This window comes from Pelecanus crispus, chromosome 2, assembly GCF_030463565.1.
Source record: "Pelecanus crispus isolate bPelCri1 chromosome 2, bPelCri1.pri, whole genome shotgun sequence".
NCBI lineage: Eukaryota > Metazoa > Chordata > Aves > Pelecaniformes > Pelecanidae > Pelecanus > Pelecanus crispus.
Genome location: NC_134644.1, coordinates 11,396,736 through 11,416,975, shown reverse-complemented (window position 1 = coordinate 11,416,975; position 20,240 = coordinate 11,396,736). Strand labels below are relative to the sequence as shown.

General features: G+C 38.9%; 1 protein-coding gene across 1 annotated transcript in view; it reads left to right on the top strand.

Annotated features, from left to right (window-relative positions):
• PTPRN2 (protein tyrosine phosphatase receptor type N2) overlaps positions 1-20,240 on the top strand; it is a 691,758-nt gene that overhangs the window by 75,854 nt on the left and 595,664 nt on the right. The window contains exon 3 of the mRNA XM_075704660.1: positions 910-960. Coding sequence (XP_075560775.1) covers positions 910-960 — 51 coding nt within the window. The remainder of the gene's footprint in view (positions 1-909; positions 961-20,240) is intronic.

Genomic DNA, 20,240 nt, shown 5'->3' with positions numbered 1-20,240 from the left:
CCTGTGTTTAGAAGTGGTGAAGTTCCTGGCTGTTTTTTGATGCATAGTGTGAAACTGCTCAAGACTGCTTAATTTCTATAACTCCCTGTGTCCATTTATAAACTTAAGGTACTTCCCAGAGAAGCTTAATTGTGACAATATGGCAGCTTCTGTATTCAAAATACAGCCTCATTCCTTGGAATTTATCCAGTCCTAGCTCTTTATCTCTTTCAGAAAAAACAATAAAGAGACTACTGGTTGGGTTAACAGAGTGCACGCCCCTAACAATAGCACGGTATGTCATGCTGCTCCTGTAACCCTAGGATATTTTTCACAGACCTGTACTGGTTTGTCAGCTGTCCATGGAGGTATCATAGTGTTCGTATTGATGGCTTAGTTTTTAAACTCTTTCTCCAAAGAGTTAGTGCTCCTGAGGATCTAGGCATGGTCTATGATTGCAGTTATTAAATCCGAGCCTATTTTGAGCAATTTATACCCAATTCCTAGGCTTTTCTCATCACAGTAGAAATATCTTGAGGAAACTCCTGATTTCTTGGTGCATATTTTTGTAGTGTATTGCAGCATTACTGTGCTGTGGTGTAATAACGTATTCAAAATTGAGAGAACATAAAGTTCCTCAAATTACTGAATAAGAGAGATGTGCATGAGAAAACTGAACCCTCAGTAGAGGAATGAGGGGGAAGAGAAACATCAAAAGTTATTCTGGACATAACCAGTTAGTAAGATGTACTGTCTAACTGGACCTGTTTCCATGTTCTTGAATTTCTGTACTGCCCAATTTAGACTCCTAAGGCCAACCAAATGTATGACTCTTGCTGAGATTTTAATAGCCCGAGAGGTCTTCAGTCTGCACTAATTATTCACAGTTTGAAACCTGTATTAATTTTTACCTTTCTATTGTGTTTTTAGGCTGCCTGTTTGAGGATGACCTTTGCAAATCTTTTGAAATCTGTGTAAATGGTAAGTCTTGAATGTTTTGTTTGCTGACTATTCTGTCCTCTGCTGTGTAATTGCTATGTGGTCAATTCAATAAGCCAAATCTATATATGAATGAGAAAGGGGGGTGGGAAAGAGTACCAGTTATGACCATTCTGGTCAGCAGTTAGGGGAAATGTAATAGATCTAAAAAATAGATAAATATTCTCTCAACCTTGAACAACATCATCTCCTTTCATGAGAAATAGATTGCAACTAAATTAAACACACTGAAATATGCTAAAATTAATTTGTCTTAATACAGGGTAAAAATAACAGTTTTGTTATTTTCAGGTTGTTCATCTTTTTCGAGGATGAGGTTGAGTAATTATCAGTCTCCTTATTATAAAAAATAACAATGTTTGGAAAAAAAGAAAGGTTTCAAAGAAAGACTGCCATTGTTCTTGATTATGCTGCTTCCTTTTTCTGTGATTTTACTTGAACTATGTAAAAGCAGCTTTCTTTTGCTCGCCTTCAGAATTTCCTTTCAGTAAGTCAAAAAAGCCAACACAAGTATATGAATCAGTCTAATGGAATAGTAGGAATGACTTTTCTGAGAACAGTCAAAGATTGTTAATGTGCTATATGAAATCATTTAAGTCCTGATGAAGGACAGACCATGTTTAGACACAGACCTTTTGAAGCAATTGCTGTTGTTAAATATGTAGATTCACAATTAGGGATTTTTTAAAAAAATTAAGTATTGTCTATGAAATTTCTCTTTGAGTGTATGGCATAAGGAAGAAATAGTTTTGTTTTCCATCAAACACAGGAGCCAATAATAAGGGTCTATTGATAGAGAAACTTTATTAATATTCTAATTTAACAAAATTTAAGAAGAAATGAGATTACATTCCCAATACTGCTGAACATCAGACAAATGCATGCAGGGTAGGGAATAAAAGACAGAAATATGGTTGAGGAGTTAGGAGGAATTATAACAGGTAGAAGGTTAGAAACAGTGCCTATCTCCAAAGATAACTCTTGTGTAAAACTGTTACTTAAAGTTGTTCCAATAATATGCAAAAATTCTGCATTGACAATTTCCATGTTGACACCAGGAAGGGTAGTGGCAGTTTTCTACAGTGGTGCATTTTGCTGGCTGCCAATGGTCTTCAGTGCCTAGCTGTAGGCTTTCCCAATACAAGTATATTTGAGTTTTATGACAGGCCACCATTATATCTGGCAGACAGTGTATAATGGGAGTTTATGCAACAGATGATAGCAAAGAAATATATCTACTTTAACTGACAGCAAAAAGTCTTCAATACAGATGTTTCTATAAATTACTTTATATCTTCTTGTTCTACCTGTTTTCTTAATTGAAGATGCAGTTTTTGAAAACTCAACATGACTTTCATTAGAGTGCAAAATTAAACTATGTAAATTGTATCTTTGAATTCAGAATGCGCCTCTTCTGTAGATCTACTCTTATTTTGGCATAACTGTAACTTAAAGAAAGGTCAGTAATGAATAAGCCAGTTGGTCAATGATATTCCCTAATGGCTGATCTTAATTACAAAAGAAATACATGCAGTGATTCTGTCAATGTGTTTAAGGTCACTGCAAAGTATTCCATTTTTTTGCCCTAACTGGGCAAATGTTGTCTAGAGTGGATTTTAAACGCTGTCCTTGATGCAAGTAAAAACATACTTTACTTGATGCAAGTAAAAATAATTCTCTTGAGAGAATTAACAGAATCTTTGGAAGATCATGCTTTGAAGTACTAAAATACCATCAGAATTTACTTTTTGTATGTACCAGAAAAGAAAAGGGATGCTTGCTTCTGAGCAGTCCTTCCCATTTTTCCTGTCCAAACTGCTTCTAGTTCAACTGTATCTCTGAAGTTCCTCAGAAATCCTAGTATATTAAAATGTGAGTGCTTTGCTGGATTGAAAGCTCAGGAACTTAAGTCTGTGTAGGTCACTATGCTCAGGAGCAGAGCTTACTTTGTGTATTGCCAGGTCATGGAAAGGTTTGCCTCTTTTGTTGCCACAAAAGTGCTTATTTCTGAAGCACAGTGTGAATGTGGGTAAGAAACAGCAGCTACTTTTGGGTAGCATCTTTGAAGCATCTGTGACCTGCAGATCTGAGTCGAACTCCTGCAGGAAGGCTGATAATTTTGATCTTTCTCTTGGCCTTCAGCAAAGGTAGCTGAACTGAACACATTTTCAAAAATGAAACTGGGTTTGCCTATTGAAGACATAAGTCACAGTCTTGGCTATCTCACGTCATGTCATCAACTGGAGACTTCAGGTACTCGTTGTGTATCAGACTTGAAAAAGGATAACCAAAACACCAGTAGCTGAGCTGTTTCATGCTGTTCTATAACTTCAAAATAAATGAGAAGGAAAGAAAAATCTCATCTTAAGAAAACCAACCACCAACAACAACAACCCCCCCCGCCCCCAAAACCCCAAACTGTTAAGTGCCTGACAGATTTTGATAAATGTTCATTTGTATGAATAAAAAAGGGATGTTAAAAGAAGTTTCTATTATTGTTAAAAGCAATGTAATCCAGTTGTAAGATCTGGTATAAACAGCATAACACTATCAGTTGCATCACTTATATCTGTTTAGGTCATATGCCATTTTCATAGGGCAAAGAACCTGCTGTAATGATGATTGTTGACTTTTCTGCCACTTTCCCTCATCATATAAAGGTCTCTTGGCTTCAGTCATGGGTTCTCACTTATGTTTGTTTAATAGCTCCAGCAGCATTCATGCAATATTAATTTATTTCCATAAACCTTTTATCAGTTTCCTGAGCTGCACTGACTCATCAAGTGGTTAAAAAGGAACATATTGTTTCATGTTTATTTTAATGGCATAAGGATAAGCCAGGCAAAAAGATGGAGTTACTTTTCCTGGACTCTTCCTCTGCTAAGCTAGACCTTTGTGAGGTAAAGTGGCTTAGGTGTCATTTATTTAACTTCTGGTAAATCATTACCTCTATTTTACAGTTGGAGGAACTGATATTTTCACTCATCTAAAATGCTTGAAGCTTGAAAGTTTACACCTAAAAGACTTGATGTGAAAGGTGGATATGCTTATGAGATACAGACACTAATAGAAAATAATCTGGCATTCTATAAACTTGGAAATGCTTGCTCCCCAATAAGTGCTGACAAGGTGCTGTGGATGCCAAAGGAAGCAAATAAGTGTTAAACAAGATATATCTAGAAGGTAAAAGAATAATATAAGAAATAGGATTTGAAACAAGGTTATGTGTAGTGACACAGCTGTGGATAAAGAGGGATATGGCATTCACATGTTCACATATGTTTTGCTGTCTGGGTTAGAAGTTTAAACAAATGGGTTTGCACATGTGTGTATTTTTTTTCTTAACCATTATGTCTAGAATGTGTTTGTATGAAAAGGATAGAAAAAGAAGGATCAAGAAGGAATTTTTAGACTGTCTCTGAGACAGAGATCCTTCACTTACCCTTGGACACTCCTTGTATTTATATATTAAACCTAGTACAGTTGGATAAGTGGGAATATGTCATATTCTGTTTTGCATTTTAAGTGATAAGTAAAGCAAGTTCATATAAAACATCAGCTCACATAGCTTCCTTGTTAGAAGGTTTGAACAAACTGGCTCCTGAAAGCAGCAAAGCAAAGACTAGTTCTTATCCTTTCTTATGAAATCACGCTATTGAATTCTGGTAGTGCCACTGGGAAAGACACCATGTGGTGTAGATAAAAGAATTCATTTCAAAATAACCATCCCTTATTGTCCTTGTTCCTCCCTTTATTAAACTGTTTGAACTGCTCATTTAGAAGGATGGCATTCTTTCCTTTAGGTTTTATCTCCAGATATTTTGCTTCAGAAAGAGGCTTTGTGCTGTGTTTTATCCATGTGTGGATACCATGATATCTCTGCTCCTTATCAACAGAGCCTTTATAAGTCAGGGCAGTTTTATTTATGAAAGATGTTGTGGCTGCAAGCGTCCCTTCCCACATAAAATCGTAACAGGGTTCATGCAGACAAGATCAGATTGTAGAAAACAGCTCTGTGAGGCCAAACAAAAAAGTTAATTAAATAGTCGTTGGTGCAGTGTGCATCGTTAAGTCAAGCCTCGCTGACAACCACTAAACCTCTCCTAGGAAGACACAGTCTAATGTCTGCAGTGGTGTTTGAAGATGCTGTGCTTCTGAAAGGCTGTATAAACAGCTATGCACAGCTGAATCAATATTGCTTTATGTATGCAAGCTGCACTTGTTAGGAGGGACTCAGGTTAGCATGGTGTGTCAAAAGCGTCCAAGCATTGCAGTACGAAGTCATGAGCCTTTCCAAGTTTGGATGTCTCCAGATAGTTCAGAATATTAATGTACTTTCTTCCTCAGCTACAGAGCTCCTTGAACATTTGGAATATAAGTGATTGCATGTGCTGGTGATGAGCCATAAATGGTAAACATGTGCTACAGATGATAAGGGAGAGGAGTCAGGATCCCTGAAATGGTTTCTTGAACTTAATGTGTTACGCTTCGAGGTTTTCCAGATCATTGCCTAGTAGGATGGAATTACAGAGGGAGATGCACCTCAGCATTGTTTATCTAACAGATGTCTGCAGCTACATCTGTGTTTGCAAGTCACAGCTCTTACAAAAGCTGTCAAATTTTTGTCAAATGACAATATAAATCTGTGCCTAAGCTTTCCAAAGCTTTTCAGTAAGCACCAGTGCTTGTTATAACTAAATTCAGGCTTCTGAGGAGTAACGTTAAGTGGTACCTCTACATAATGTTGCTTTATTGCATGTACAGAGAATTTCTGTGCTTTCCAAGGGTGTGGGAATTCTTCACAAATAACTGAAGTCCTAATGCCGTCCTATGAGTTAAATCTGATGTTGTGACTTCTCACCTGAATTCTCAGGTAAATAGGAGTACATGTATGTTTGGAGTAAAAATCCGATCAATTATTTAAATATAAGATTTACTTTCAATGATTCTTCCATACCAGTTCAAGGAGATTAGGCGATTTTTTTTTTTTTTTTTTTTTTCTGTCAGAGACTAACTTATTCAAAGCATATTTTATAAAACTAATTCAGAAGAATGTCAGAATCTGGTGTGATACTCCAGGAGTAAACTTTAAAATCTACCATTGTATAATGGTATTCTGAAAACCCAAATGTTTGGAAGTATTTAAACACTTAATTCAACTGAAATCAAGGGTGAGTTAGCACCTAAATATTCCTGAGAATCTGTGGTTGTGAGGATGGTGCCTTAGTTATTAGGAATATTTTACATTTCTTGAAGAGCTCATATACACCTTTTGAAATAAATCTGTGGAAATAAATGCCAAGATTAAAATTTGCTCACTTCTTCCCCCTTCCCACTTATTCTCCATTAGGTTATGTGACAGTCATGTAATAGGAGCAAGTGAATGATACGGAGTTTGTTTGGGAGGAAGACTCTGGTTTCCCATTAGCCTGCGTACTCCCTTATGTTAGCTGTCGCCTCCCCTTGCCTGATGGAGCTCTAAAGACACATGTATTAGTGACAGTGTCAGAGCTCCTCATGATTATGAGCGGAAGAGATGTTTCAACACAACTTCAATTATGAATGGTGATAACACAACTACAGGGAGCAGGAGATGGTGACTGGAGGAATTTGAGGGTTTTTCAGCTCTTCTCTACCCCACCATGCTGCCACTTTGCAAATAAATTGGGGGGTTGGTGGGGGTGGTGGTGTCTGGTTTGCTACTGAGTATACACAGCGTTCACTAACAGGAACACTTTCAGCGTTGATGCTGAACGTTTCTGAGCTATTTGAGGTAAAAGCGCTGTGAAAAGATAATATTTTAGTTTTACCACAAGGTTAAAAATGCCAGTGCAGTGATGACTTCATCTGCTTTACCTTGCAGTAGTGTGGTGCATTTTTTCTTTTTGAAGAAAAGGCCCATCGATCTTCCAAACTATCTGTTTGTGTCTTGTGTTTGTCTCAGTGTGGTGTTAAAATAGCTGCCTGTGTGATAGTCATGTAGAAGTGTCTAGCACAACTGGCATTGAAACTGGAGTAGTTATCAAAGGTGAAGTTACAGTCTTCTCCAGAGGAAAAGATGCTTCGCATGCTAATTTAACTATGGTTATCCACCATCCCAGCTGTCACTAAAAGCTTTATTGTGGTGGCTTTTTTTTTTTTTTTTTTTTTTTTTTTTTTTTTTTTTTTTTTTTGTGGAGCATCTCAAGTTGTAGCTCCTGCAGGGCACAAAGCCATCACTCAGACTTTGCTGACAGCCTGCTGTCCAGCACCAAGTGAGAGGCAAGTACGTACAACCATAAATTTACCACCAGCCTTAGGTAATCCTTTATATTCCTGTGCCCTGTGCTACTAAATAACTCTTGGAGCTGCTGAGTGTTACACAGTGTTATTTCATGTGGACAGACCTCCCTTTTCTTACTGCTCAGGCAAGAACTCTGCTGTGTTGCTGTATGGAAACTTTCATTTCTTCGTGTTGTGACTTGTGGTAGTGTATTCTCTTGCTCCAAATACCAGCATTGGGTTTCACAGAACCAGGGCAAGCACTGCAAGTAAAATTGCTTAACCAGTGTATGTTTGAGAGATTCTGGGGGGATTTTGGTGTTTGATTCAAGAAGTTTGGTTAAAAGACTCCACCTCCCCACCTGTAGGCTGGGGGGGGGGTGGGTGGGTGGGGCAGGAGGGGGCTAGATCATTAGAGAGTAAACCTAGTTATCTACTATCTCTGTCTCTTTTACCCAAATTATGTATTTGTGGTGATAAGGTGGATGAGTGTCCAAAATTGATGCAATGACCTGATATTAAGCAGGATTGAAGTTCTGGAATTTTTAGATTTGGTGCTCTTTTAATATTCAGTATTTCTCCATTGAATATTTGAGTTGCTATGAAGTCTGCTCTTACAAGATGCGTGCGTGTGTGTTTATTGGAAAAAAAACAACTACATCCTATTTGGATGCTGCTTTTTGGAACTTATACTAGGCAGGATACATACAATTTAGGGTAACTTTGAAAATGTATGTTGCACTACCATATTACATTTTCAGGAAACATTTATTTGACATACTGTCTGTATTGTGTATCTTATTAGTGTGTCGGACCCCTTCATTAACAATTTTTGGGTAAGCTGTATAGCAGCTGATGGCACATTTGTTGGATGTGTTCAGAGATGTGTTCCCTATTTTGTTATTCACTCAAAAAAGAAAAAAAAAAAAGTAATTGCAACATTTGGGAAACCACAGAAAAGTGCAGCCCCTTTGAAAAAAGGCATTAGGGAGTCTCAGTAAAATTTGTGCCTGATGAATCATGAAACACAAGAGCCTGAAAAAGACAGCATGGTCTGTAGAGAAGAGGAGAACACCAAGGGATAATGTTCTGGCAATGAGGTGGAAAGCAAATGAATCCTGATTTGGTGTGATGCTACAACAGTATGCCTCTGCTGAAAATCCATCATACTTTTTCTCTTTGTTGTGTCAAGGGGCATTCAGAAGTGATATGGTTTACTTAATGATTAAGATGTGTGGATTGTGGCTTTTGCAAAAATAGAACAATAGGCAGATTTTTTTTTCTTTAAATTGTTCACCTCTACTACCCCCCCCCAAAAAAAACCAAACCCAACCCCCCCAGAAAAACCCAAACCAAAACCAAACCCCAGCTCCCCCCGCAACCTGCACAAACATATTTATGAACAAGGAGTAGTAATAAAAATTGTAAAGTAAAGGAGACATGAAATTGGTTAGTTGGTAGTTACAGCTACACAGCTGTATTGCAATTATTAGGCAACTCCAGATCTGAGTGAGAGATGATTTCTACCTCCCCCCCCCCCAGTGTTAAAAGCATGTTGATTACTTACAGATGTGTAATTCCACAAATGAATTGCATAACTTTGGGTCTACTTTGCTTATTTTGGACTTCACCTAATCTCTGTTAGAAGTGAAACTGTGACATTTGCCTTTGTCCCCCTGAATATCAATAAGTGAATATTGTCTCGGTGCAGCAGTGGTTAACTGGGTCAATCAGATTAATTATTATCATTAATTATCAAGGCACTTTGGTAATTAACAGAGGCATTGATGGGACTAGAAAACTTTGAACACATTTCCTGCCTGAGAAAATTGTATGCTTTTTTTATAACAATCATGCTGCTTGTTCTTTTTCTTTTTGAAAATTTCAGTAATTCTGTTGAACAGTACATATGCTTAAAATATGGGATCATGAATCAGACTCAGGTCCCCTGAGTTGGAGGACTATGAGTGTGGGAACAGTGACTTTCAGTTTGTAAACACTGAAATTGTAAGGGACCAGCTGTATCAGCTGAATGTTCACAACTCCATGGGGCCTGATGGGATTAATTCATAGAGGATGTTATGGCAGGACCTCTCTTGATCATCTAACAAAGGTCTTGGGAGTCTGGGGAGTCTGCTGACTGAGAGCTAGCCAATGTTATTCCAGTCTACAAGAAAGGCAAGAGGGAAGACCAAGGGAACTACAGACATCTTAGTCTAACCTCAGTTCTTGGAAAAATTATGGAGAAGATTATACTGAGTACTATTGAAAGGCATTTAAAGAATAACACAATCATCAGGCACAGTCAACATGGGTTCACAAAGGGAGACAAAAGGAGAGTCCTGTTTAACTAATTTGATATCCTTCTATGAAAAGGTCACCCGCCTAGTGGATGAAGGGAAGGTGGTGGATGTAGTTTTTCTGGATATTAGTAAGGCTTTTGATACTGTCCCTCACAGCATCCTTCTGGACAAGTTGTCCAACTGTGGGATTCATGGTGCATTGGGTAAAGAGCTGGCTGAAGGGCAGAACTCAAAGGGTTGTAGTGAATGGGGCTGCTTCTGGCTGGTGACTGGTCACCAGTGGTCTTCCTCAGGGTTCAGTTCTAGGGCCAATCCTGTTCAATACATTTATCAGTGATCTGGATGCAGGAGTTAAATGCACCATTAGCAAGTTTGCTGATGATACCAAACTGGGAGGTGCTGTTGACTGTCTTGGGACAGGAGGCCTTGCAGAGTGATCTAGATAGATTGCAGCATTGGGCTATGATTAATGGGATGGAATTTGACAAGTCCAAATGCCAGATTTGGCACCTAGGATGGAGTAATGCTGGGAGAGGAGTGGCTGAAGAGCAGCCCTGCAGAAAGGGATCTGGGGGTGCTGGTCAACAGCAGGCTCAGTATGGGTCAGCAGTGTGCCCTGGCAGCCAGGAGGGCAAACTGCATCCTGGGGTGCATCAAACACAGCAGAGCCAGCCAGGCAAAAGAGGTGATTATCTCGCTGTCTTCACCATTGCTGTGGCCTCACCTTGAGTACTGTGTGCTGTTCTGGGCCCCACAAGTTAAGAAGGATGTGAAGGTCCTTGAGTGCATCCAGAGGAAGGCAACAAAGCTGGTGAAAGGGCTGGAGGGAATGTCCTATGAGGAATGGCTAAGGACTTTGGGCTTGTTTAGTTTGGAGAAAAGGAGGCTGAGGGGTGACCTCCTTGCTCTCTACAGCTTCCTGAGGAGGGGAAGTGGAGAGGGAGGTGCTGATCTCTTCTCCCTGGTATCGCGTGAGAGGACACATGGGAGTGGTTCACAGCTGCGCCAGGGGAGGTTTAGACGGGACACGAGGAAGGCTTTCTTTACCGAGAGGGTGGTCAAACACTGGAACAGGCTTCCTAGAGAGGTGGTTGATGCCCCAAGCCTGTCAGTGTTTAAGAGTCATTTGGACAATGCCCTTAACACCGTGCTTTAACTTGGTCAGGCAGTTGGACTAGATGATCATTGTAGGTCCCTTCCAACCGAAATAGTCTATTCTTTATAACTTCCAAATGTACCAATTCTATAAGGCCATTACTGAATGACTCTTGACTATTGACTCTGCAATTTCTTGGGTGTGTGGGAAGCAAAGCTGTAGATTTCTTAAACATGTCCTGAATAACATCCTTTTGGATGTTAGAAGTTTCTTGTGCTTAAGATGCCATAACTTTTTTTTTTAATTTCTTTTTTTCTTTCTTCAAAAGTTGTCAAAAAATCCTTCTCCATTTGCTGGCCAGACTGCACATCAGTTGACTGATGTTGCATTACAACGATTGTTTAATGAACACCTTTTTGTTGCTGACTTCATAGCACTTGACAACCACTAATAGATTTTTGACTCTCAATCTGCCTTTAGACAGTAAACATAATAGGGGGGAAAAAAATATTTATGGTTTGCAGTAGGGAATGTTGTGGTTCAAAGAATATGAGAGAACTGAGTAGCAAAACCTTATGACTTGGATCACCTTATGACTTGGATCACCTGAAAGCATATCTGCCTCAGCAGAGCAAAACTTAGAGTACAGTTTCTGCAAGACATAGTGACTTTATTGTATGAAGATACTTGTATGTGAAAATATATTCGGTAATGAATAGCATCCATGACTTTGTGTAAGAAGCTAAGGAGGAGGGAATTACTTTAATCTATAGTATTCTGAATATGAGATGCAAGTTCATATGCGCATGAAAAAAATATATAATATATATGAAAATAACTTTCAATGACTGTGATTGTTCTGAACAGAGGAACTGAACATATATAACATTTGCTTTTATTTTTAAATAAAGAATGTAGAATTTTCATCCCAAGTTGTGTATCCATTACTGGAAGTCCTTAATTCAGACTGGATTGGGTCCGAAGTAGAACATTCATCCAAAGAGAGCTAGAAAATATATACCTTTTCTTTATTTTAATGCTTAAAATAAATGCTCTCTAATAAAGAACAGTGACAGGCTTTTTTGTTCTATTTCGTCATTTAATTAATAAGAACAATCTGAAAGTGCACTAATCAGTACTGTTGATCAACAGGTAAAGACCTGTTAATGAAAAGTAATTCTCCATTATAAGCCATCTGAAGCCTTTAATTTAAACACAGTTTTCTTTCATGACATACAACCTCCATGGCAACAGCAACAAAAGTTGCTCTAGAGGTAGGCAGAACAATAAACATATTTTATGGTCCCAAACTATTTATTGTAACTTAGTCCTTTAGTTAAATAGCTTTGGCTGCTGCTCTGCATAAGTTCAGAAATATTTGGTTGCTGTTGCTGCTGTGTTAGGGTGTTCCTCTATTGGCCCTAAGGTAGAATCAGCATGATTTAAGAAGGTTGGTAACAACAGTTAAGGCAGAGTAAGGGAATACAACATTTCAAGTTTGGACTCTAAACTCTCCAAGGGAAGATGTCTATCAAAGGAAAATGTTTTGGTTTTTAATACAATACAACATTTGGCTTAATACTGAATTTGCAATATTATGATGTTTGAAAATTTGTAACTATTTATTCTATTTAATCTTAGTCCTTTTAAGATTGTATTTAGTCTTTCAACTGCATTATCTCACTGACTTTTTCAGAGATTAGACTATACCATCATAGTTTTTTCCTGGAAGTAACAGGACAGGTATGATTGTGAACAGTTGCGCACTGCAATTTTTCAATGGCAAGAATGTCTTTTGTTAGCTTTCTCTATCTGTTACTGAGCTGTAATTGATTCTTTGTTTATGGTGAACTCTAATAGATGAGAAGGAGGTGTATTATCCAACCAGAAACTATATAATATACTGGTGGGGGAAAAAGAAAAATTGAAGGAAGGTCTCGCTAGTTTTCAACTCTACTCTCAGATTTTTTTTTTCTTTGTCCTGTAGTCCTCTCTTTTGACTTTACATCATGCTGCTGTATCTCTATTCCTGTGATACTCGGATAAAAGAGCATTAGGGGTAGATTGACAGTTAGATAGATGGGCATTTGGATGGTGTGATTGCCAATAGTTTCGTAGCCTGTTGGACACTTACAGAAGACAACCTGCAATACCCAATCGCAGTGGTAGCTGTTTAAATGAATTTTGGGTTTCCAAACTTAAATGAATTCATTTCCTTTAGAGGTGTAGTGGTTTTTGGGGTGGCGTGGTGGCATGTTTTGTTTTTAAATTTTGATTCATTTTATAGCTTTAAGTAACAAGATTTACTGTTTCTTGTGTTTATTGTGACATAAACGCCCCCCCCCCAAGCTTTTCCGAATTATAATAGTTGCCTGTTAGTCTTCTGATTTAATCTCTCTTTCTAGGATGTTGTTTCATTTCCCTTCAATGCTTAACTTTCAAGTTTCAGATGTAAAGATTTACTAGACTTCTACAATAATTAAGAGTTCCTACTTCTCTTTGCTGACAGCCTGCCTTTGTTTTAATGGGATATTGCTGATGGCTTATGCTGGGTAATTTAATGGAACAAACTGTTCTTTCACTGACAGTAGCTATTAGAAAAGTATCCTCTTGAATTTGTACCTATAAGTTTGATTGCTTACATGTGTTTGGTGAATGACTGTATTCTAAATATTTTCCTTTTTTACCCTTCCACTTATTTTTTCCTTAGTTCAAAAATTTCTGTGAATAAAGGTTGGATAAAAATGGGCCAATATGTTCAACAAAACATAAGATAATGTAGCACTGATACACATTTAAGAAATATCAGTCCTATTCCATGTCTCAAAGTTTTTATTTGCTTCAATTGTGTTATGGCAAATTTAGCTTTAGATGCCAAAGTTCGACTCAATGTTTTTGTTAAAAATGTTTGAAATTGAGTCTAGTACTAAAATTTCCTTTTCTTTTGGTAGATCAGTCACTGTTTTAAATAGGGTCACTGCCTTTGCCTTGAAAGCCCAAGGGGTAGTCTTTCTGCTCCTCCAGTTAGTTAGAGCTCACCCATACAAACACTTGAGTCAGAAATTATAACTGAAGAAATGAAAACCTCTGAAAGAAGTTTGGGCAGAAGAGAATCCCTGTTTCAGCACTGTTTCACCAGAGGGTGGAGTGCTCTGTGGCAAAGGGTTGATGGGCATGTTTAACATTGCAATACAAATTATAAATCCATGTTCACTAAAATGGTAATCAGCCCATTAGTGCCCATTTCACGTCCCTAGATCTAATGCACTGCCAATTAGAAGTCACTCCTTCTTGCTGGGCTTTATTTCAAATTGTCTTAAAGGAGATTTATACTAGCCCCCAAAAGTGGTGGTGGTTTTTTTTTTTTTTTTCTGATGAATTGGGTCATTGGGTAAAATTACTTTGTTATTTCATGAAATATTGCCCTCCACAAATGATGCCAAAAAAAGATTTACAGGTTTCAATGTATTTTGTTGGCATGGTAATTGAAAATATGTTATGACCAGAATAGAGTTTAACAGCATATTTTAGAATGGAAGACATCTGCAGCTTCCAAAAAGGTTATTCCACCTCAAAAATCTGTAGAAAGAATCAGTCTACCATGAAGAATCCTTTTTCTATCCCCAGACATCTCTTGGCCAATACACATTAACTAAAACTCTAAGTTCTGGAGATGCAATACTTTCTTAGGGCTGCAATGGCTTGTGAAGTTAATGCGATGGTTCCTTCCTGCTTTGCTTTAACAAGTATCCCACAAACACAAATCAGCTTGCTCAAATAATAACTTACAGTTTCTCCCCAGTTATGGGGAGAATGACTACATTATTTCATCATAGACCAAAGGAAATGATAGTTCAGAATTCTAGGGCTAAGGGTTTTTCATCAAATGTTTTATTTGTGTACAGTAGTACATGAGTAAATATTTCCCTTTTTTAATCTGAAAGTCTCTACATTAGATATAAATGGGAAATGGACGCCTGTTAATTAAGCTGCAGCAAGTGCAAATTTCAGTGCCGTTGCAAGCTGCTTTTTTAGAAACTATGACAATGACATTAAGCATTTGCTAAACAAAATCTGCTCCTGTATGTCATGCAGTTTGCAACCTGTTTACTATTAAGAAGTTGTTGGCACAGGCAGAAGACTTTTTTTTTAAAAATAATAAACAAACAGAATTTTTTTGGTCTGAAATCAGCTGTTTTCAGAAGTGTAGGTTTAGATGGAAAAAGGAGGCATAAACAGGTTTTTTTCCCTACCTGTTCATGCCTATTTTTTATAAGCTGGTGCTTGTACCTTAGCTGTTATGATTTTATGGAGCTGCAGCTCTCCTTATTAAGTGAACTTGCATCTTCAAGCAGAGAAATACTTTCTAACCACATGAAAATACAAATATATTCTGTCCTCAGAAGGAAGACTTACAAGGAGCCATTTATAAAGGTCTCCTGCAGGACATGGGGGACCATGGTTTCAGGTCTGTGTCTGCCTCTCAGAGGTGGAAATGTTAGTTCTTGCTCTCAGCAAAGCGACCTGGGACAATCTCTGCACTCCCCATGGCAGCTGGTTGCCTTGCAGTAACATGGGGAGGAATCATGCAGCCAGGAGAAGAGTAGGAAGGGGCTTGATCCTGTTGCATGGAGTTTGGGATGTTCACTTAGATGTCAGTACCTATACTACAGAGACAGCTTTTGGATTTAAAAAAAAATAAAATCCAGAGATAATAACAAATCCCCCAAGGCTGAAAATTGTACACAAGTAATTGGCTATGAACTGCCTCTTGTTTTCAAAGTGCTTACAAAACTGAGTTGCATCCTCAGTTCATGTCCCCTAGAATGTTCTTTATGTTGTTTCAACTATGCAGGAATCGCTCTGCAGTCTGTGAACCCCAAGCTGACTTTTTTTGCTGGAAAAAATAGCACATTACGTCTATATAATCAATGACATAGTCTAAAACCATTCCACTGAAGGAGAAAAAAATGCAAACAATGTGAGAAAACTCATCTATCTGTTGTATAGAAAGATGATTATGATGATATGTGAGGTTTTCTTGGTGGAAAATACAAATTAATGCAGGTCATTGATTTTAAAAAGCATTATCCTTTGCTAGACAAGGAGATTTTGTAGGCATTCTAACATACTCACAGAGAAGCAGAGCCATATGTCACTGCAGCAGGATTGTCCTTTGGCTTGAATAAAATGAGAATGTGAAAGATTTTATTGCTTCGGGTGTTAATACTGGTCGTAATCAAGATGAAACAGAATTATCTACAATATCAGTGTGGGAGATACTGCAGTTCAAGTGGCAACAATTTTATGGGGGAACAGATTGATTTATTTCTACTTGTTTACTGTCTGTGCCCATGAGCTGTGCTGGCTGCACAGCTGGATCCGTGCTCTGCAGAGGGCTGTGAGCGGTGTGTGCCGAGCGGCTAACTCTCCCCCAGTGAGCAGCTTCTCAGAAACATCTTACACAACTGCACGTGAAGAAACTGTGCATAGCATTGATTAGTGGTCATTTTTACAGAAGGTGGAAGAGGGCCTGAGTGGGGCTTTAACAACTCATAATTTCATCTTTCACTGTTAACAATACCGGAATCAACTTCAGACTCAACTGAAGAATGCAGCTCTTTTTGGCAAGGCTGAGAAGATGATGATGAGATGTTCTGACTTCAGCTGCTCCTTACAGCAGCCTTGTTTTGGGGGACAAAGTAGTGGTTTGTTCTTCTTTCAGCTGGGCCACGGTAAGCTCTGTTCTCCGGAGCTCCTCAGCTCAGTGTTGTTTTTCCCGTGTCTGGCCATGGTGTCCTCCTTGTATCAGAGCAGAGTCTGACTGTGACCTGATGCCTTTTCTGCTTGCCATAGCCTGGCATGCCCTCTGTGAGCAGCATTTGTTGCTTGAGGGAAGGGAAGCTGGGGTTTTTTGCAAATCGAGTGTGGGGGTACTGAAAGGACACTGAGTGGGGGAAGAGAGATGTTTCAGGGCTGTGGAGGGAGCCTGGAGGCATGTAAGAAAGGGAGGAAGAAGTGAGGGAATACCACAGGTGGTAAAAGGCTGGGGACACCTTGGCTCCCCTCAGCCCTCCTTCCCATACATGCCCTCACCCTTCCTTCCCAGGGTGTCACCAAAAGTGAAAATCAGTTTTGCTTCCATGGCTGAGGGATCTCCTAGGCGATGAAAGGAGCCTTAGAGCTGGGTGAGAAGATGAGACTCTGGGTACTTTTCTGAAAAGGACACCTATGGAGAAAGTATGATGGTGGAGAGGTATGGAGCCAGTGCAAATAACTTTTATTTTTGCTTCGTCAAGACTAGGATAAAGAAGCTATTTCTGTTGGGCCAGGATCACAGATGAACTTGCAGATTGTCTCTTGCAGCTGCCAGTTGGGTCAAAAGCACAGAAATTGTTTAGCCTACCAGATCCCTACAGAGAAACCTTGGACAGTTTCCACTGATGCTCCATTATACCTCCACTTCCATCCCCAAATCTGTTACTAACCCAAAGTAATATTAATCTCAAATATTTGTTCTTTAGATTCATAGGAGCCCTCCCACACATCTCGCTGTGCTGGGTCTTGACTTTTGAGTCAAGTGTCAGGGTATATTTGTGGCTTAGGGGTTTCTAAAAGCTTATATGAACCTGAGAGATGTGTAATATTTTGGGAAAGCTACACCTCACCAGCAATTTCGAAGATAAAACAGTCAAAAATAGTACTTAATGAAGGTTATTGTATATATTCAGAATTAGCATGTAAATACTATTTGCTGTAGGCATGCTTTGACTTTTATATTATTTTATATTTGAATCAATCAATAATTTAGTAGAGTTTAAGAATATAGCAAATATTATTTTCATCTTTTTAAAAGAATATTTACTTTTAAAATGGGAAACTTGCCTTTTGTACTTTCCCCCATAAAAAAAAAAAACAAACAAAAACCACTCCTGGGAAAAATAATTTACGGAGTTGGTCCCTGATTTTAACCCATGAGTCATTGTTTGCTCATTTTCATCAAGAGTGTTTGTGTGAAGAAAAGGCTAAAAGTCTTGGTTTACTTGAGGAGTGAGTTAGCTTCAGTGCCAGAGGTCTGGAAGATCATACAAAAGATGTAGACACATAAGGGGAAGAAAGTTTCTTTTTCTGAATCTTCCATGTTCTTTTGAGGCCTAATAACCTTATTCTTGCAGAATATGAAGTATGAAGAAATAGTAAATTAAATCCTTTCTCTGAAGTGAGAGCTTGTGAAAGGACATGTCAGAAAAGACCATAACACACAGCACTTGCATGGACATCCCTCTTGTTCTGTAGGGTTGTGAGAGTTGGTGGGGGGTTTTGGGGGTTTCCCCTCCCCCCCAGTCAGGCAAAAAAAAAAGTGCAAAAATTCTGTGATGGACCGATGTGCTTATTTGTATTTTAATAACTCTCACATGGTATTTCTGAGCAGTTGAGAGTCTATTTGTGCTGAATAAAGCCAGTAGGTAGGCATAGTTGGTTAAGATGTCTGGCTATCTCTATTAATCACTATGCCTGTTTTAACAGGTTTAGTCCATTACTGTTGTCTTGCCCTAACCAGCAGTGGTGCAACAGTGGCTGCATGAATTAGCTAATCTCTAAATCCCATTACAGTTTGTTTTGCCTGCTGCATTTGCTGGGTTGCTACGGTAGGATGAAATGTGCTAGCAGTGTAGAGCTGTAAGCCAGACAGGCTCAGCTGACAGCCCCATGATGTCAGGGTCATGATTGAAACTACTGCATAGAGAAGCATCACTGGAGCAACATAATCTGTGATTCTGCAAAATGTACCATTATTTAAGTAGTAATGTGATCTGTCAGGGGGTGGTGCCAATGTGGTTTGTGGTATGGAAGGGTGCCATAATGGCAGCTCCATCAATATTACAGGAAATTCTGAATGAATGTACAAAGCTAGATGCCAAGTTCTACTCCAGAATTACCTAATGCCCTTCTTTGTGTGTCCATCGTTATTTCAGTGGCAGACAGCATGAAGCTGGTAAGCAAGAATGTTACAGAGGTAAAGTCACTGCTCTGACAAGTTTTAGTCTCTTAAAAATACTTCATTACTCTGAGCTGAGTTTGAGTAAAATAATGTGGCTTAGAAAGTAGCTTTTAGTACTGGATTTCAAATACTTGACCTATGTTCTCTTTTTGTTCCTGTGAGATAATTCAATTATCATATATAATGGCATTATGTATGATAGAAAGTAAATCTGAATAAATTGTCTTCCCTGAGATTAGTCTGAGAGAGCTAGAAATGCTAGTCAATTTGCTATATATTCAGCCAATTTTCCTGTTAAAATTAGTTGTCAGAGAAGGGAAGAGAATCAGTGAAATTGGTGTGCAGTAACAAGGAGTAGGCAATAGAGGTAGCAAAGAATTTTGCAGCTGCAGAAGACTCGGAGAATTTGATAGAGATGGCAGATGCCAAAGAGAAGAAAGAACAAAAATATCAAGACTTAGAAAAGTAATTAAAGATAGCAAAGTTTAGCAGTGTTTATGTGAACACTTGCAACTTTTGCAAATCTTTGCTGTTTAGAATGATTCAGCATCAACCGCAAGTGGCAGCAGTGACTGATAATTTATCATTTGTTTAAAAGTATTTGGGTTCTCTTAGTAAGGACACTGTTATGTCAGGAAGAAGTTTATAAGTTTTCTGATGTCTTAGAAGTAACTTGTTGAAATGCAATCATTTTTTCTTTGTGGCCTGCCACCTGTCTTACAACAATGCTTATGTGTACCTGTAAGCAACATAAACATGGTCAAATGTGATGTGCAAAAAGTCTTAAAGAAAATTGGTGTTGAGGTGTTCTCCTACTATACGAAAGGAAAGTTAAACTTAGGTTTGTGTTATCCATACCTGTGATATAGTTTCTACAAGTTTTGAAAACTCACATGCTTAAAATAAGCTGTTACCTGAACAATAATAAGTTATTATGGTCTTGGGCATAGCCTCAGCAGATGCAGCTCTCTCAAGTCCACCTTGTTTGTGCTCTTGTGGCCAGGATGCCCTTTCCAAATCCCAAGCTTTGCTTGAGACTCTTGGCTGCTCTCTTCAGCTTCCAGATGCTCCTTCCCCATCCTCCCTGGTGTCTTCATGAGTGAAAGCAGGCAGTCTGGCTGTTCTCAGGAGTCTCTGCCTTTTCCTTTCCTTTGTCTGGTCAGAAATATTGCTAATGTGAAAATAGCACTTGCTCTTTTCTGTTCCCTGACTGTTGTGGCTGGATCGTTTGGCTCAGAATGTCTGTGGCTAATGCTGGCAAGGATGTTGTGGGTTCCCCTTTCTGCCTTGTACCCCACAAGGGTCGTGTCCTGTGTGGGCTGTGCAATCCAGCGGGCATTAGGATGGAGAGGGTTGCCTGTTGGGCTGGAGCTGGGCTAGACATGACACACCTTATGAAAGTCTGTCTAGCCCTTGGAGTATGTCTCTTGCTTTCATCCCCGGAATACCCTGGGTCCAGCTGAAGTAACCTTCTTGGTGCATTTGGGAAGACCTGGGTATATGCCAGAAACAGTGTCCCCTCTGCCGCTCTAAACAGGTGGCAGGGGGGAGCAAGATGTTCCCCTAGGCTTTCAGCCTTTGGTTTGCATGGAAAGAAGGT